The sequence below is a fragment of the Mesoplodon densirostris genome, chromosome 12 (assembly GCF_025265405.1).
Source record: "Mesoplodon densirostris isolate mMesDen1 chromosome 12, mMesDen1 primary haplotype, whole genome shotgun sequence".
Taxonomy (NCBI): Eukaryota; Metazoa; Chordata; class Mammalia; order Artiodactyla; family Ziphiidae; genus Mesoplodon; species Mesoplodon densirostris.
The window spans coordinates 53,339,372-53,355,103 of NC_082672.1; the positions used below are offsets into that span (position 1 = coordinate 53,339,372).

Genomic DNA, 15,732 nt, shown 5'->3' on the forward strand with positions numbered 1-15,732 from the left:
AGCTGAGTGAACATATGAATGTGTGTGTGACTTCATATGTTCATGAGCTAATATAGATTATATGAAATATATTGTTTAATAACATAAATCACTGTATATAGGCCTGTAGGTTTGAGTTAGTGTATTATCTGTTCTAAAAAAAAGAGTATCAATTATCTTCTGATTTTAGTCTGCTTTTTTTTCTTTTCTAATTGCATATATGATCCAAACGTAAGCATGTGTCAGTCAGACATAATAGTATCTTGCCTTTTTACTGAATAGTCCCTAGTAGTCAAAGACATTCTCAATTGTTATTTTAGTTTTTTTTTTTTTTCCATCTCAGGTACACATAATATTGTTTACTCAGGAAGATCTGGAGAAGTGGAAATGTATCTGTGGTTCTGGATTATTTCTTGTTTTGCTTTTTAAAAAAATTAATTAATTAATTAATTAATTTTTGGGGCTGCATTGGGTCTTCGTTGCTGCACGCAGGCTTTCTCTAGTTGTGGCAAGTGGGGGCTTCTCTTCATTGCGGCGCACTGGCTTTTCATTGCAGTGGCTTCTCTTGTTGCGGTGCACGGGCTCTAGGCACTAGGGCTTCAGTAGTTGTGGCTCACGAGCTCTAGAGCTCAGGCTCAGTAGTTGTGGCACACGGGCTTAGTTGCTCCGTGGCATGTGGGATCTTCCCGGACCAGGGCTCGAACCCGTGTCCCCTGCATTGGCAGGTGGATCTTAACCACTGCACCACCAGAGAAGTCCTCTTGTTTCACTTAAGTAAAGCTTGCGCTTGGCTTTATTCCTGTCTGTTGGAGGGGCAGCAGTATTCCACAGCCTTCTCCAGCTGTGGGAAGTCAGACTGCTAGAAGAAGCTCCTTCAGGGGCCCATTCACTAAATTTTTGGGTAGAGGAACTTGCATTTTTCTCTGCACATTCTCGAATCTGGCATAGGTCATGCAACTGGTAGATACTCAGTGCATGAAAGCCTCTCCACACCCATGTTAGGGGTTTGTTTTAAATTCTCTGGGTTTTCTTAATGAATGATAATTTCAGAGAAATTGGGCAGTCTTTTGTACTAGTATTTAGGTAGTCGTAGTTGATTATATTTATAAATTTGAGTCGTTTTAATTTTGGAAACCTCAACAGTTTTCTGCCTTTAGAAAAACTTCCATAGTTAAAAACGAAGTGTGATCATAGTTTATTTTTAGAGACATTTCATTTGTTAGATGTATTTTTCCTCTTCTCCCCCTGTAGCATGGGTTAAGATATCATTTATGTTTGTTTCCAAACTAGCTTTTGCTATTTTAATGAAAACTTTTAACTTTGCGTAGCTTTCTAATAGTATATGTGTCCAGTTGGTCAAAGTGGCAAAAACTAAGAAATATATAATTTAAGACTGTTTACTTTTAAGTCAGAGTATGATGTTTGACACACTTTCTGCAGTTAAAAAAAAAATCCAGGGCCTCCCTGGTGGCACAGTGGTTGAGAGTCCGCCTGCCGATGCAGGGGATACGGGTTCGTGCCCCGGTCTGGGAGGATCCCATATGCCGCGGAGCGGCTGGGCCCGTGAGCCATGGCCGCTGGGCCTGCGCATCCGGAGCCTGTGCTCCGCAACGGGAGAGGCCACAACAGTGAGAGGCCCGCATACCGCAAAAAAAAAAAAAAAAAAAAAAAAAAAAAAAAAAAAAAAAATCCAAGTAAAGAATATAACATTTTTCCTTCCTTATATATGAATCTGTTTAAATATGAAAAGACTGTTGTGAGACCTAAAGGGTAAGTTTTTTCTGTTTCTAATCGAATTAAAAATGGCAAAGAGTAATGGGGGATAACTGTTGGAGGAAGAGGATTGTTTTGTCTAATAGTAATTGATTTTTTTCTTGAATTCTTCCTAATTCTTCACCCAAAAGAAACTCATTACATAGTCATTGTGATTATGTTTTTGCAGAATATTGGGTGATAGGCATATAATAAATATTAAACAAAGAACTGGATTTTAAAACCATGCAGCATAATTCAGATTTTGTTCTTTAAATACATACATACTTAATAAACACATACGTACTTAAGTATAAGAAAGACAATATACAAAACCACTAGCAGTGGTTACCCTTAGAATTATTATAGGTGAGCATTTTAGTGCCAACATGATTTTAGTTCACCTGTCTCTTGGTTGTAAATTAAACTTGAATGTATTTTTTAATTGCTTTGAGTTATAATAATGATAACGTTTTAAAGATTCTGGATGAAATGAGATGAAAATATCATAGCCTGAGAGCCAGTAGACCTCTTCCCCAGACATTCTCAAAGTTCAGGTGAAGTAACGTAACAGGGTTGTCACCAAGGGTTGAAGAGTCCATTCACGTTCACATGGAGGTGCAGGAAGGATGGGTGAAAGGGAATGTAGTTTATTTTTATTAATGTTTATAGCTTATTTCTTAGAAACTAGATTTTAAAATATCCACTTGTACCAAATTTATAAATTATTATTCATATAGTCTTCTGGAATTTCCTGTTTCCATTGGAAAAGCATGTTAATATTAGACATATTCCTATTTGTTGGCTCCGTATACATCTTTCAGCCATCATCCTATATGTATATCATTGAGAATTACATCTTATTTTACAGGGAGTATTAGGAAGGAAATTTGTTAGAAAATCGGCAACTTTAAAAAAAAAAAGGCAACTTTTCAATTTTTGTTGTTTCTGTTATATTCATTTGAACTGTTGCTTTTCATTTAGATTATCCAGTATGAAACATACGTACTAAAGTGCATTCATAGTTTGTGACTTGTTACCAGAGGAAATCACATAGATACGTGGTCATCGATTTGAGTGGACCCTAAACATTTCCCAGCATTCCTTTTATGTTTCCTTAGCTGTCTCTGTTCTTCTCTGCTAGGACTATTTCTCTGAGTCCTGACCTCATCTTTCTTGACAGGTGACCTCACTTTCTACTTCACAAAGGAAATAGAAACCATACAGTAGGACCTTTTTTAACTTTCTGCCACCAAGTCTGTAAAACATATCTGCACTCAACATATTTTTACTTCTTCTCTCTCCTGTTTTAATGGAAGAGGTGTCCTTTCTTCCTAGACAAGGCCCAGCCTTCCATCTGTGTTCTGGATCCCATCTCCTGCTTCTCTATTTACTTTACTTTCAAATTTTTCTATCTACTGACTTCTTCTTTGCAGCATTTATATTGTCTCAAATCCTTTCTATCCTAAAACAACCCTCTGTTGACCCCATCCTCCTTTCAACTGCTTGCTTTTTCTTCACAGCCAGACTTATTAAAAAGACCATCTGTACTCATTGTTTCCTTCCCATCTCCCACTACTTACTTCACTGTAATCATATTTCACCCTTCTCCAACAGAACTGTTCTTGTCACTGTCACTAATGACATCTTTTTTTTTTTTTTACCAGCCAATTTGATGTCATTGGCTGTTTTCTCCATTGCTCTGCAGTGCCTCATTCCTGGTTTTGCTTCTGTGGGCCCCTTTGCCAGGGGACCTCTTTTGCTTGTTGCTCAGTGCTGGCATTCGTTGAGGCTTTGCCTTTTTTTTTTTCTTTTTCCACTTCACTGTTTTTCCCCCCCCCCAGAGCTTTCACTCCATTTTTATATCTTTGTTGAGCATTTTTATCTTGACAGCTCCCCAGGATTTTTCTCCTGGTCTCCAGACCTATATGTCTTTCTGCTGGATAGCCTCACTTAGATGTCTTGAAGGAACTCAAACTGAGTGTGTTTGAAACTGGACTCATCATCTTTACTCCAGAAAACCTGATTATCTGCCATCTTCCCTTCCTGTTTTATCATCCAGCTAATTAATTACTCTTACAGTAATTAATATGGGACTCATGCTTTGATACTTCCTTCTCCCGTATCCCTGACATTCATTCATAACTTAGTCCATCTGATTTTACATCTCAAATATTTCACGCTTTTCTGATTCCTTTCATACCCACTGATACAGCCTAGTTCAGGCCACCATTTAAAAACTAGTGTATTGGGCTTCCCTGGTGGTGTAGTGGTTGAGAGTCCGCCTGCCGATGCAGGGGACACTGGTTCGTGCCCCGGTCTGGGAAGATCCCACATGCCACGGAGCGGCTGGGCCCGTGAGCCATGGCCGCTGAGCCTGCGCGTCCGGAGCCTGTGCTCCGCAGCGGGAGAGGCCACAACAGTGAGAGGCCCGCATACTGCAAAAAATAAAAAATAAAAAATAAAATAAAATAAAATAAAAACTAGTGTATTGGGACTTCCCTGGTGTCACAGTGGTTAAGAATCCACCTGCCAGTGCGGGGGACACGGGTTCGAGCCCCGGTCTGCGAAGGTCCCACATGCTGCGGAGCAACTAAGCCCGTGTGCCACAACTACTGAGCCTGCGCTCTAGAGCCCACGAGTCACAACTACTGAGCCCACATGCCACAACTACTGAAGCCTGCATGCCTAGAGCCCATGCTCCACAATGAGAGAAGCCACCGCAATGAGAAACTCGCGCACCTCAACAAAGAGTAGCCCCCTCTCACCCCCGTGCGTAGCAATGAAGGCCCAATGCAGCCAAATAAATAAATAAATAAATTTATAAAACAACAACAACAACAAAAAACTAGTGTATTGTATAGTATTAACTAATTTCCCTGGTTTCAGTCTTGCCCATTTTCCAGTCTGCAGTTGGAGTCATCTTTTCAAAACACATATCTGACATTGTCACCTGCCAGCTAGAAACCTTTAGTGGCTTTTCATTGTCTTTAGGATCCTTAATATAGTTTACAAGGTTCTTCATGATCTGGTCCCTTGCTTCTTCAGTACTATTCTGTCCTAAACCTCTACAGTCCTGTCGTATTCAACTTCTTATAATTCCTCATGTGCCAGTCTTTGTCCTTTTGTATTCACGCCATGCCTTCTTGCAGTTCCCTCTGCTGGAATGAGCAGCAGTATCTCCCACCCCTACTCACACCCAGACATCCACACCAACGCATGTTTGGTTCATTCCTGTTTTCCTTTTGACCCTTGCCTTAAAATTGACTTCCTGTCAAGGCTTCCCTGAGCTCCTAGGTTGGGTTAAGTTTCTTTGCTACTTGCTCCTATAACGTTCTTCACTTCCTCTTTGCATGCATCATGTTTGTAATTTTGTCTTTACTGTCTGCCTCTCAAGCCTGTAAGCTCCCTGAGAGGAAGAATTCTTTCTGTCTCATTCCGTGCTCTATCCTCATCCCCTAGAGTGATGCCTCACACATTGAAATGGGACAGAATTCTGGTGTATTTTAATTCTGTTTTTGTTTTTAGATAAGTGAATCTCCAATTTTATCATTGAAAATTGTTGGACAAATAGGATTTGGTGTAAACAAATAATATTACAGGCACTTTTTTTCTGAAACATAAGTAATCTATACAACTATGTAAAACATGTATTACTTATAAGCTGTACAGAGAAAAAAAATGAATCACTTGTGTCGTACTGAGTACTTGACAGTGCTGAATGAGGAATAAGGGAATGACAGAGTCCACGTAGTGGACAATGTCCCTGGGGGGGGTTAATCCTTTTTGTATTAAAAGAACTTAAAGAACCTTGAAGACATTAATCAAAGTGAAATAAGCCAGACACAAAAGGACAAATATTTCATGATTCCATTTAGATGAGGTACCTAGAATGGTCTAATTCAAAGAGACAGAAAGTAAAAAAGTGATTACAAAGGGCCGGGGGGAAGAGGAGAACGGGGGAATTACTGTTTAATAGGTACAGCGTTTGAGTTTGGGATGATGAAAAGTTCCGGAGGTGGACAGTGGTGATAGTTGCACAGCAGTGTGAATGTATTTAATGCCACTGAACTATACACTTAAAATGGTTAACCTGGTAAATTTTACACTGGGTATATTTTACCACAGTTTTTAAAAACGAACTTGAAGTAAACCAATTTGATACACCGAAGAAAAACCTTATGTGATACAATCTGGATGTAAAAGGCAGGGTGATGTCTTTTTGCTGTTATTTTCTTTCCCTTTTTACCTATTTAAATATTTACTAGATAAAGTATCTATACCTACTCTAGTTATTTCTTAGTGCTACTATGTATAGATATTTATGTTAGTTACTCCCACAGGCTAATTCAGGACAGAAGATTCCAGCTACATTTTAGTGTACCTTCTGTCTGAAGAATGAGCATTCTTTTACAATTTATCACTTTTGACCTTTTGTCCCACTTAGCCTTTTGCATCTCCGATTCATTCAGCAAATATTTATTGTATGCCTGCTATGAAGCAGGCACTGTTTTGGGCATTGGGAATGTTAGTTAGCGGTGAACAAAACAGATGAAAACCCCTGTCTTAATGGAGCTTACGTTCTAATGTTCCTCATTCCTTATTGTAAATAAGTTTTTGTTTCATGAAAACCATTTGTGAATTTTTCAGCAAATTTGGTTGAACCCTATGCATGTAGTACAGCTCTTTCCAAAATCAGGAGCTGATATCCATACTCATTTAGTCCTGATATATCTTCCTTCTTATGATCTCCATAGGGTAATATCATTCTCTACAGAATAGATAGCTATGCAATGCCCAACAGACATTTTAAATTAAAGTCCTTGACTTACTAACATAGAACTATTGGACTAATAGAACATACTTATTTATTTTTTAAAAATGGCTAATTTACCATGCTATTTTAATTTCATAGAGACTGTCCATGATACTTCTGTACTTGATTCTGTCATTTCTGACTCTAATGAATCATTTCTTTGCCATTTATTTAATAGAATATGGTTTTGGCAAGTTATTTAAGCTGTATGTAAAATAGAGGTGATAATAATTCTGCCTGTAAAACAGCTAGTGCTTTTCCTTATACATAGTAAGTATTAGTTTCCTTTTTTTCTCTTCCCTAATCACATTCTAGTTGTTTCTTTATAAAAGAGGAACTTATGTTCTATTGAATCCACACAGCTATCCAATACCTTGTTCCTAGTATTAGTACCATTTATTCCATACTGGAGCATGCCAACTACTGCCTATACCCCTGTACCCTGTAGCTCCTAGGACTACTGTCATGTTCCCTTACCTAACTGGGGCCTGTTACCTTGATCTTCAGTGATTAAGTATCAGTCCCTTTAACCAGAATATTTCTCTTTGTATATATTTCCCAGCCCGCTACATAATTCTACTTGATCTACTGATCAAAAGGCATAACCTTGAATAAGCAGCATGAAAAGTGATGTGGAGTTACACTCACAGAAGCAGCTGAAAGAGAGTAACAAAACAGTTTTACCAGCAAAAGAAGACAGAAGCTTAGGAAAACAAGAAATGGCTAGAGAGTCTGCTGCAAAGGAGGAAAATACATGAATTTTTGCCAGTTTCCTCCTTTTACCTACTTGTAGGTTCTTTAAATAAATTCTTGCTCTCTTATGTTTTCTTTCTGGGTACCTTTCCTAGGGGAAAAACGCTGACAGCCTTCATACTATTCCAGTTGAGGCTTTACCAACCTCAGTGTTCTTTTCCAGACTTTTCTCTCTCCAGAGTCCAAGTAGGTCCAGCCTCTGTAAGGACAGATTGAGGGAGTTGATTGACAGTGGCAGGATCATCAGTCCACCAGCATTACACTCTAAGCTTGTACTTTATTGCATTTAAATATTTAAATGTGTAGCTCAAAAGTCAGTCATCTAACTTACCTCTCTCCTTGAGATTTCTTCATTAGTAATCACAAAAATCTGTTCTGACTTCCAGACCTCCCCCACTTTTCCATTCCTTCTTTCTCATCTCATGTAATATTTCCTTAACAGATTTCCTATCTAGAATCTTACCTTATTGCAATTTTTACATACAATGGCTAGAATATTCCTCAAGTACTATTTTTCATCACGCCATTAATGGTATCATAGTGGGCTTCACTGTTTATCAAATGAAAATTTCTATTTCACCTTCAAAGTTCTTTCTATGGCTGCCATGAAGTATTTTTGTAAGTATTTTTTATGAGTTTTTTTTGTTTTGTTTTTAGCCTCCACTTTATTTTAGCCTCATAGAAAAGGATAGATTATGTCCTTGTCTTGGTGTTCTTCACTGCAACTAAGCCAGTACACAGTAGATTATCAAAATGTGATGGACCAATTGAGAAGTCCTGATTGATAAGTCAAGGTGTACATTAGACTGAGTTAATTATCTTCTCAGAAGTTGAATTAACTCAGGTGAATCATATTAATTTTTAAGTTAAATTTGATAGAACTAGTAAGTAGCTTAAATAGTATGACATCTGATTGCGTTGTATTTTTATTTGGAAAAAAGTATTACAGAAAGATTGCATATAAACTTGTGTTGTTTATTATTCTAGGCATTTATCTTATAAGCTATACATAAGTAATGACCTCATAAGAAATTTTAAAACATCTTAGCCTTTAGCCTTTGATTTTCTATAAAAAGCAGTTGACTTTGTGTGGAGTATTCAAAATAATGCAAAGAAAATGGTTGTTTTTCAGAATATTCAAAATATATTAAAAAACCTATTTAGTATATTTCTTTTTGAAAAAATAGTAAATAAATATGGTTTACAAATTTTCATTTCAGTTGCTTTTGCCAAGAGTAAGTTATTTGACGTTGGTAACTGACAAAGTGAAAAAGCACTTTCAGAAGGTTATGAGACAAGAAGACATTAGTGAGATATGGTTTGAATATGAAGGCACACCACTGAAATGGTGAGTGAATTTTTCTGCATTATTAAGCGTTGAGTATATACTAGCTTTAAGAAGGTATAGTGCCTTGAAGCAGTTTTTTTTAAAGTTCTATACAAGAAGTCACTAGTCTAGCTCTATAATACAGTGAATTTTAAACCAATGCTGGAATATTTTATTGGCAGTATTTCTGTCTTCTATTTGGATGCATGGGAGACTGGACAGATTTGTATATTTTCAACAATAGATTTTTTTATATGGCATAATAATAGTATATTTGGTTATGGAGTTTTTGTTTTTTATTTTTTATTTTTTTAAACGTATATTTAAAACTCGCTTATGAATAAGTCACTCTGTGACACTATTCAGTTTTGTTTCTATCTCTAAAATCTTTTTAAACAGAACTTTATATACACATGATTACCTAAAGGGGCATCTTTCAAACTGATCGTCACATATAGTTGACCACTGTGCTATAAGCACATGTTGTTTAGCCTTGGTTTAGTATTTAAATTATATTGATTTCCTTTTTGTGTGAAAAATAATTTCGGTAGTATATCGGAATGCCATTTTTTCAGAAACATTTAAAATAAATATCCTTTTTCAGAAACATAAATCTGGGCTTATCCATGTATAGATGATGTAATTTTGTACTTCCTCTGTAACTGGGAACTTTGGTCATCGTGCTTCCAAAAATATTTAATGAAATTGAAGAAATTACAGGGAGAATGTTAAAAAATGACTCAAGATATGCTGAGATATAGGTGTTGAAATGCTGCCTTATAGATGTAGTTGAATGAGAAAGATACAGGCTGAGTCAAGCTTTAAGTGAAATATGAAAAATATAAATAGTTTAATAATGGACTTGCTCTTTGAGTCTGGGAATAATAAAGAATGAAGAGTTTTAAAAGAGACTTAAAGCAAATAAAAGGAAGCTAGTAGGTGTGTAATAAGTGCAGCTGACTTGAATCCAAGGATTACTTAGAAACAAGGAGTGAACTTTTAGAACTCACCTTGTGCTGATGAATTTCCAAGAGTGGGTAGATTTCTCTTAATGATTTAGCAATATGCAAGGTGATATCTTGTATTGAGTTATGGGTCACATCACTAACCTTTTTTTTTCTTTTCTTTTCTTTTGTATAACGTTCATTTTTTAGTCAAAACAATACTGAGCTTCATAATCACATTATCAGCCTCATTATGACTCTTCAATAGTTCTAGACCTCTGGCAGCATAGATAAGTCAATGTTTTCTGTTTCTTTTTATTTCTCAGAAGAATTGGAGGTTTTGGAATGGGAAGGTGGCTTAAAAGAAGTATAAGAGGAGCAAGGAACAGTAGAGTAGAGGGAGAGGAAGGAGGGGGAAAGATTGTGGGTGAGTAGTAATAGGATACCTCTGTGTTCTTGACAGTTCTATCTGTGTTATAGATGGATGTTGAAATTGTATTGCTTTTTGTGTATTAGTTATAGATTCCCTTAAGAACTCATGTGACTGACAGTGGGCTTTTCAGTTTTATCATTGTAAAGCATGGGTTCTCAATGAGGGCCCTACTGACATTTTGGACCCAGATAATTCGTTGATGTAGGAGAGCTACTCTGTATGTTGTAGTGTTTTTAGCAGCAGCCCTGGTCTCTATCCACTATTGCCAGTTGCACGCCCTTCAGTTGTGATAGTAAAAATGTTGCTAAATGTCCTGGGGGCAGGGGGTACAAAACCACCCCCAACTGAGAAACTCTGGAAAAGATGGGAAACCTCAATTTAGCTTTTATAGTAAATGATTATTAAGTCATCATCTTTCAGCTGCCGTTTTAATTTATCTTGTGTGGTGATTATTTTTGTATTTGCTGTGATTTGTCTTCTATAGGTTTGTATTCTATATATGATATCAGTAAACAACATTTGGACCCATTCCTCCCTGTTACAACAGAGTGATGATTTTTGGTTTCAAGAGACGTGTTCCTACTTTGTCATTATTTATCCCTTCTGAAAGTCTTTTATTTTATTTTTTATTTTTTATTTTATTTTATTTTATTTTTTTTCTTTTTGCGGTATGAGGGCCTCTCACTGTTGTGGCCTCTCCCGTTGCGGAGCACAGGCTCCGGACGCGCAGGCTCAGCGGCCATGGCTCACGGGCCCAGCCGCTCCGCGGCATATGGGATCCTCCCAGACCGGGGCACGAACCCGTATCCCCTGCATCGGCAGGCAGACTCTTAACCACTGCGCCACCAGGGAGGCCCTGAAAGTCTTTTATTAAAGAGTGAAATTATTTTTCCTTTTAGAGAGCTTATGTGAAAGCAATTGTGTTCACATATCTTCATTTTAGTTTTTGGGGTGTTAGCTTTTTATGCATGATACCACTTTCATAGCTGTGTCTTGCTGTGCACTCATTGTATTTAATGGCTTTTGATACAACTTTTCCTGTAGTGTTGTTAGGTATTCCATATATTTGAGGAATGAATAACTTATCGAGGCATGAATAAAATTTAGGACCTCTGGGCTAAGTTCTGATCTTTCTCTCTTTGCTCCCAACAATAGCAATTTTCTCTTGTGTGATAAGAGTTATCTTCCTGGAAATAGGCTGTCAATATCTACCTGGCATTTAAGCAGTGGGCTTCATAGGATAGGATAATCATTGTAGGGAAGCAGTTACCACTGAAGTTTTGTAGGACTTGGACTTTTGAGACCATAAATGTGTCTTAAGTGTAGAGAAGCATTTATTTCAGTAGGATGATAATATCTGCCTTATACTTGATTCTTTGGAGTTTTAAGTAAATTCAAGTGAGAAAGGAAGTCAAACACCAGTTTAGATAATTCATAAAAGAAGGAAGAAAGCATAAATTGATATTCCTTCTCTCTCTGTAACCCTTCCTCCTATTCATATTAATTATTATTACAAATATTTAATCATCTGTGAGATGCTTGAGCAGGTGCTGTGTACCTTAAGCAGTAGCTCGTAAGAGGTGCTAAGTAAATGTTTGTTGAATAAAAAAATGAATCTAAATAAGTCTCTTCTTTTTATTAAGAAAACTGAGGTTCAAATAAATAACTCACTCAAATGAGCAAGTAGGACCATATTTTGAGGGCTCTTTCTACCATACATGCTGATATTCTGTTTCTTAGTTGTTGTTTTCTCTGATTCTGTATGTTCTAATTACTTATGTTAATTTGTCTATATTAGAATAGAAAAGTATTTAAGAACAGTGGTATGCACATAATGAATACTCAATATGTTGTTGATTTGTAGAGAGATGCCAAAGAGGCCTTATCTGATTAGTGCTTTTAAAAATTATATGGGAAATGGAAAGTGCTGATCTTAATTCAAATTAAGGGTCTCTTTTTAAAGAGTGATTTGAGTTGATTAGTCAGCAGAGGGTGCTCTAACATTGCATTTTAAGGGATAAAGTTTCTTGTTACATTAACTTAAGTGTTCAAAAGTTGTCTTTGTTACTTTTATATTAGGCTTATCTTAAGAGAAAAGTTCTTGGTTCTTCTAAAGAATACTTTGTTAGTATACCCTAATGCTAGTTAGATCTTAGGCCTCCAGGTACAAAATTCAGAAAAAGGTTCTTTGTCAACTGTAAAATAAGTGTCTCTACAAGAATATTATTATTTTGTGTAAATTGACTTATTTTCAGGACTGATTGTTGAAAATGTTGAAACTACCTTTGGAATTAAAAAAAAAAGGCAGCAAATACTGATGTTGATATTAAATGTAGGCATAATACAGTGACCCAGAATTTAATACTGTACCTATGTGATTTCAAAAGTAAATTTTAACAAAGTAATTTTAACATCTTAATTGTAAATATTGTGCAGGCTCTTCTCTTATGTCCAGTCATTTTTCTGAGGTTGTGCATTTTTAGAATTTTATAAATTATTCTGTAAACTAGATTTTTTGAAATGTGGTAGCATTTTATACATGTAGTATCCCTTTAGTTGGTTATTTCTGTACTTTTTTCATCCATAAGAATAGGCTTAGAAAGCTGAGAAACACAGCACTGGCCTGTAATTGTCTGTGTTTGTACTATAGACCGAGTAACGCAAAATAGATTGTAATCATTAAATTACTTTGGTTTACATTTGAGTTAAACCCTTATTCATTAGAATGTAATCCTGTTTTCAGTGAATCACTAATTTAGCAAACTTATGAATAGGATGCATTTATTTCAGTGAAATGGAGTGGGACAATAGTTCTCTAGTATATAGGGAAGATTCCTTTCAATACTGATCTTAAAATACTGGTTTGCTATCTAACTGCAGATGTTTAGACTAGAATGAGCACCCTTGGCTGACCTCAAAGCATATCTGTTACTGCCATGCCATGTGCCAGTATGTATATGTATTTTAGCAGTAATGAAAGGGTAAAGAAGAAACAACTTATGCAAAAAAAAAAAAAAGAAAGAAAGAAAACGTTAATTCATTTAGAGAATTGAATTTAGAAAAGGCTAGAGCAATTTAAGGAAGAGAAAGAAAATGAATAAAATATGAAAGTACACACATCACTAAATATTCTGGTGCAGTTAATTTTTTTTTTTTTTTTGCGGTACGCGGGCCTCTCACTGTTGTGGCCTCCCCCGTTGCGGAGCACAGGCTCCGGACGCGCAGGCTCAGCGGCCATGGCTCACGGGCCCAGCCGCTCCGCGGCATATGGGATCCTCCCAGACCGGGGCACGAACCCGTATCCCCTGCATCGGCAGGCGGACTCTCAACCACTTGCGCCACCAGGGAGGCCCCTGGTGCAGTTAATTTTTATAGCACGGTAGATTGAACCTTTACCAGTTTGGTCCTCTTCTGGGGTATTCCAGGTTCAAATCCTCACCGCTTCCTTTTCTTTTAAATTTAGGTTAAAATGGCAGGAGTAGCAATGTAACAGCCAAATGGCTACATTACGATTTACTCACAGTTATGGCTTACATGGTTTCTGTGTTATGGGTTAGGAGCCTTATAACAAAACTACATGGAATATCTGTTTAGAGGAATTGTGCAAATTAGTACTTTGAAATCTTTGACATAAATCAGATTATAGTGTAAGAGAAAGTCAGTACTTTTAATTTTTGCCAGTTCTGTTTTTTAGATTTTCTTGCATATTAATAGATTCATCAGAAATAAGCAATCTTGGAACCAGTTAATTCAGGTGGTGTATTTGTTTGGACTTAGTATAATACTTGCATCAAAATCGTTCTGACATAAGCATCTGCATTGATGATCCACGTATGGTCTATATACTTTGACAATAGATAGAAGTAAATAGTTATTTTACTCCTAAATTTTTCTGGCTTAATTTTATTTCTAAAGATTGTTACAGGATAATTGTTAGCTATTGTATTATTTAGAATGCTCTTATGTTAATATTTTTTATATTTTTAAATCTTAAATATAAGTTTTAGAAATTATCATACTTAAATTTCCATCCTAACCCTTAGTATATCAGGAAAAAGTCATCATCATTTACTATTTGAGACCAATGAACTTTAAAATATATATGTGTGTGTATATATATATATTTAAGTCACTTTATAAATAACTTAGAGAAGTATAAAGGAATGGCATATAACAACTTTATTATAGAAATTTTAATAAGCATTTAAATATAGAAATTCAGATTTTCACTCCATGTTTTCCTGGTTTCAAAGATATATATATACCAGAAGTGGGCAATGTCCTCAATGCAAGTTACTGCTCATTAATTGTCAAACATTCAAATAGACCTGTATGAGGTTCCAGCTTGTCATTACTTCTGGCTCTTCTTGCGTTTCACGGCAATGCTTTACGAAATTTAAAAAGCCCTAGATCGTGATTTTGTTGTAAAATAATTTCTTTATTACATGAGTAAACATCCTGAATGAGCAGTCCAATTGTTTTTAATTTCTACATCATCTAATTCCTTCCAGTCATCTTTGTGTACAAATCTGGCTTTAATATTTGCCCACTTACTGTCAAGTAAATTGCAGTGTACAAATGGCATTAAAGATGGGAATACTGATACACATCCTTTTAGCAAAATGGAATGGTCTAGGTTCTAGTCATGAAATACTGTATGAAGAAATCCTTTCTTTTGAATGACTAAGTGGATAAGAATGCCATATGTCCTTAGAAATACATTGTTTATGCATTAGTTCTTGAGTTTTATAAAATTCACCTAGGATATCATCATCTAAAGACTCATAGTCTGAGATTTCACTTATATGATCAGTTTACCAATGTCATTAAAGTCTAAAGTACTGCTGTCTGTTTCTTTGCAAAAATCTTTTGATTTATCTAATTATGTAACATCTTCCTCTGTCAATATAGGTGGAAAATAAGACATTTTGAATTTTCAGCTGTATTAATGAGAGATAAAAGCAGACTCCAAAGATGGGGTCTGCATCCTTATTTTATGCTTTTTGGAATATGATATAATGTTTTAGGTGACAAAGTAAGAAAATGGAAGAAGGATGCATTATTATATCTTTCTTCTAGGCATAACATTATTCTTCCAAATTCTTATTATTTTAATCTTTTTTTTAGTTAGGAATAATTGGTAAGTAATGATGAAATAATCCCTAGAATGATGAAATAGCAAAACGTTTCAAGATAGAGGAAAAAAATAAGATCACTAAGATACCACAATATATCTTAGATTTGTAAAAGGGTCCAGTGAATTCATATGGCAGTTACTAGACAGACTAAGTTTTTTTCTTCTTTTTTTTGACGTGAGTTTTCTCTGTGACTTTTGGAAGACTTTTAAGAAAGAATAAAAGGGGGGACTTCCCTGGTGGTCCAGTGGATAAGACTTCACCTTCCAGTGCAGGGGGTGCGGGTTTAATCCCTGGTCGGGGAGCTAAGGGCCCACATGCCTCACCACCCAAAAAATAAAACAGAAGCAATATTGTAACAAATTCAGTAAAGACTTTTAAAATGGTCCATATCAAAAAAAATTTTTTTAAAAGAATAAAAGTTATAAAGTATTAATCTTAAAATAGAGCTGCTCAGAAAAGAAGTTCAGAACCTAAAATTGGGCTCATTGGATCTTCATGGTATACCAAGCGTTAACTATTCTGTGGATCTTTGATTTATGCATTCAGCAGCTATTAGCTACTTTGTTCAAGATTCTATGCACTTGCGGGCC

General features: G+C 36.0%; 1 protein-coding gene across 4 annotated transcripts in view; it reads left to right on the forward strand.

Moving 5' to 3' along the window:
• ATG5 (autophagy related 5) overlaps positions 1-15,732 on the forward strand; it is a 122,790-nt gene that overhangs the window by 6,192 nt on the left and 100,866 nt on the right. For 3 of the 4 annotated variants that reach the window (XM_060115236.1, XM_060115235.1, XM_060115239.1), the window contains exon 3: positions 8,521-8,648. The exons of the other annotated variant lie outside the window; for it this stretch is intronic. In XM_060115236.1, the coding sequence (XP_059971219.1) occupies positions 8,521-8,648 (128 nt within the window). The remainder of the gene's footprint in view (positions 1-8,520; positions 8,649-15,732) is intronic. 4 annotated transcript variants of the gene reach the window in all.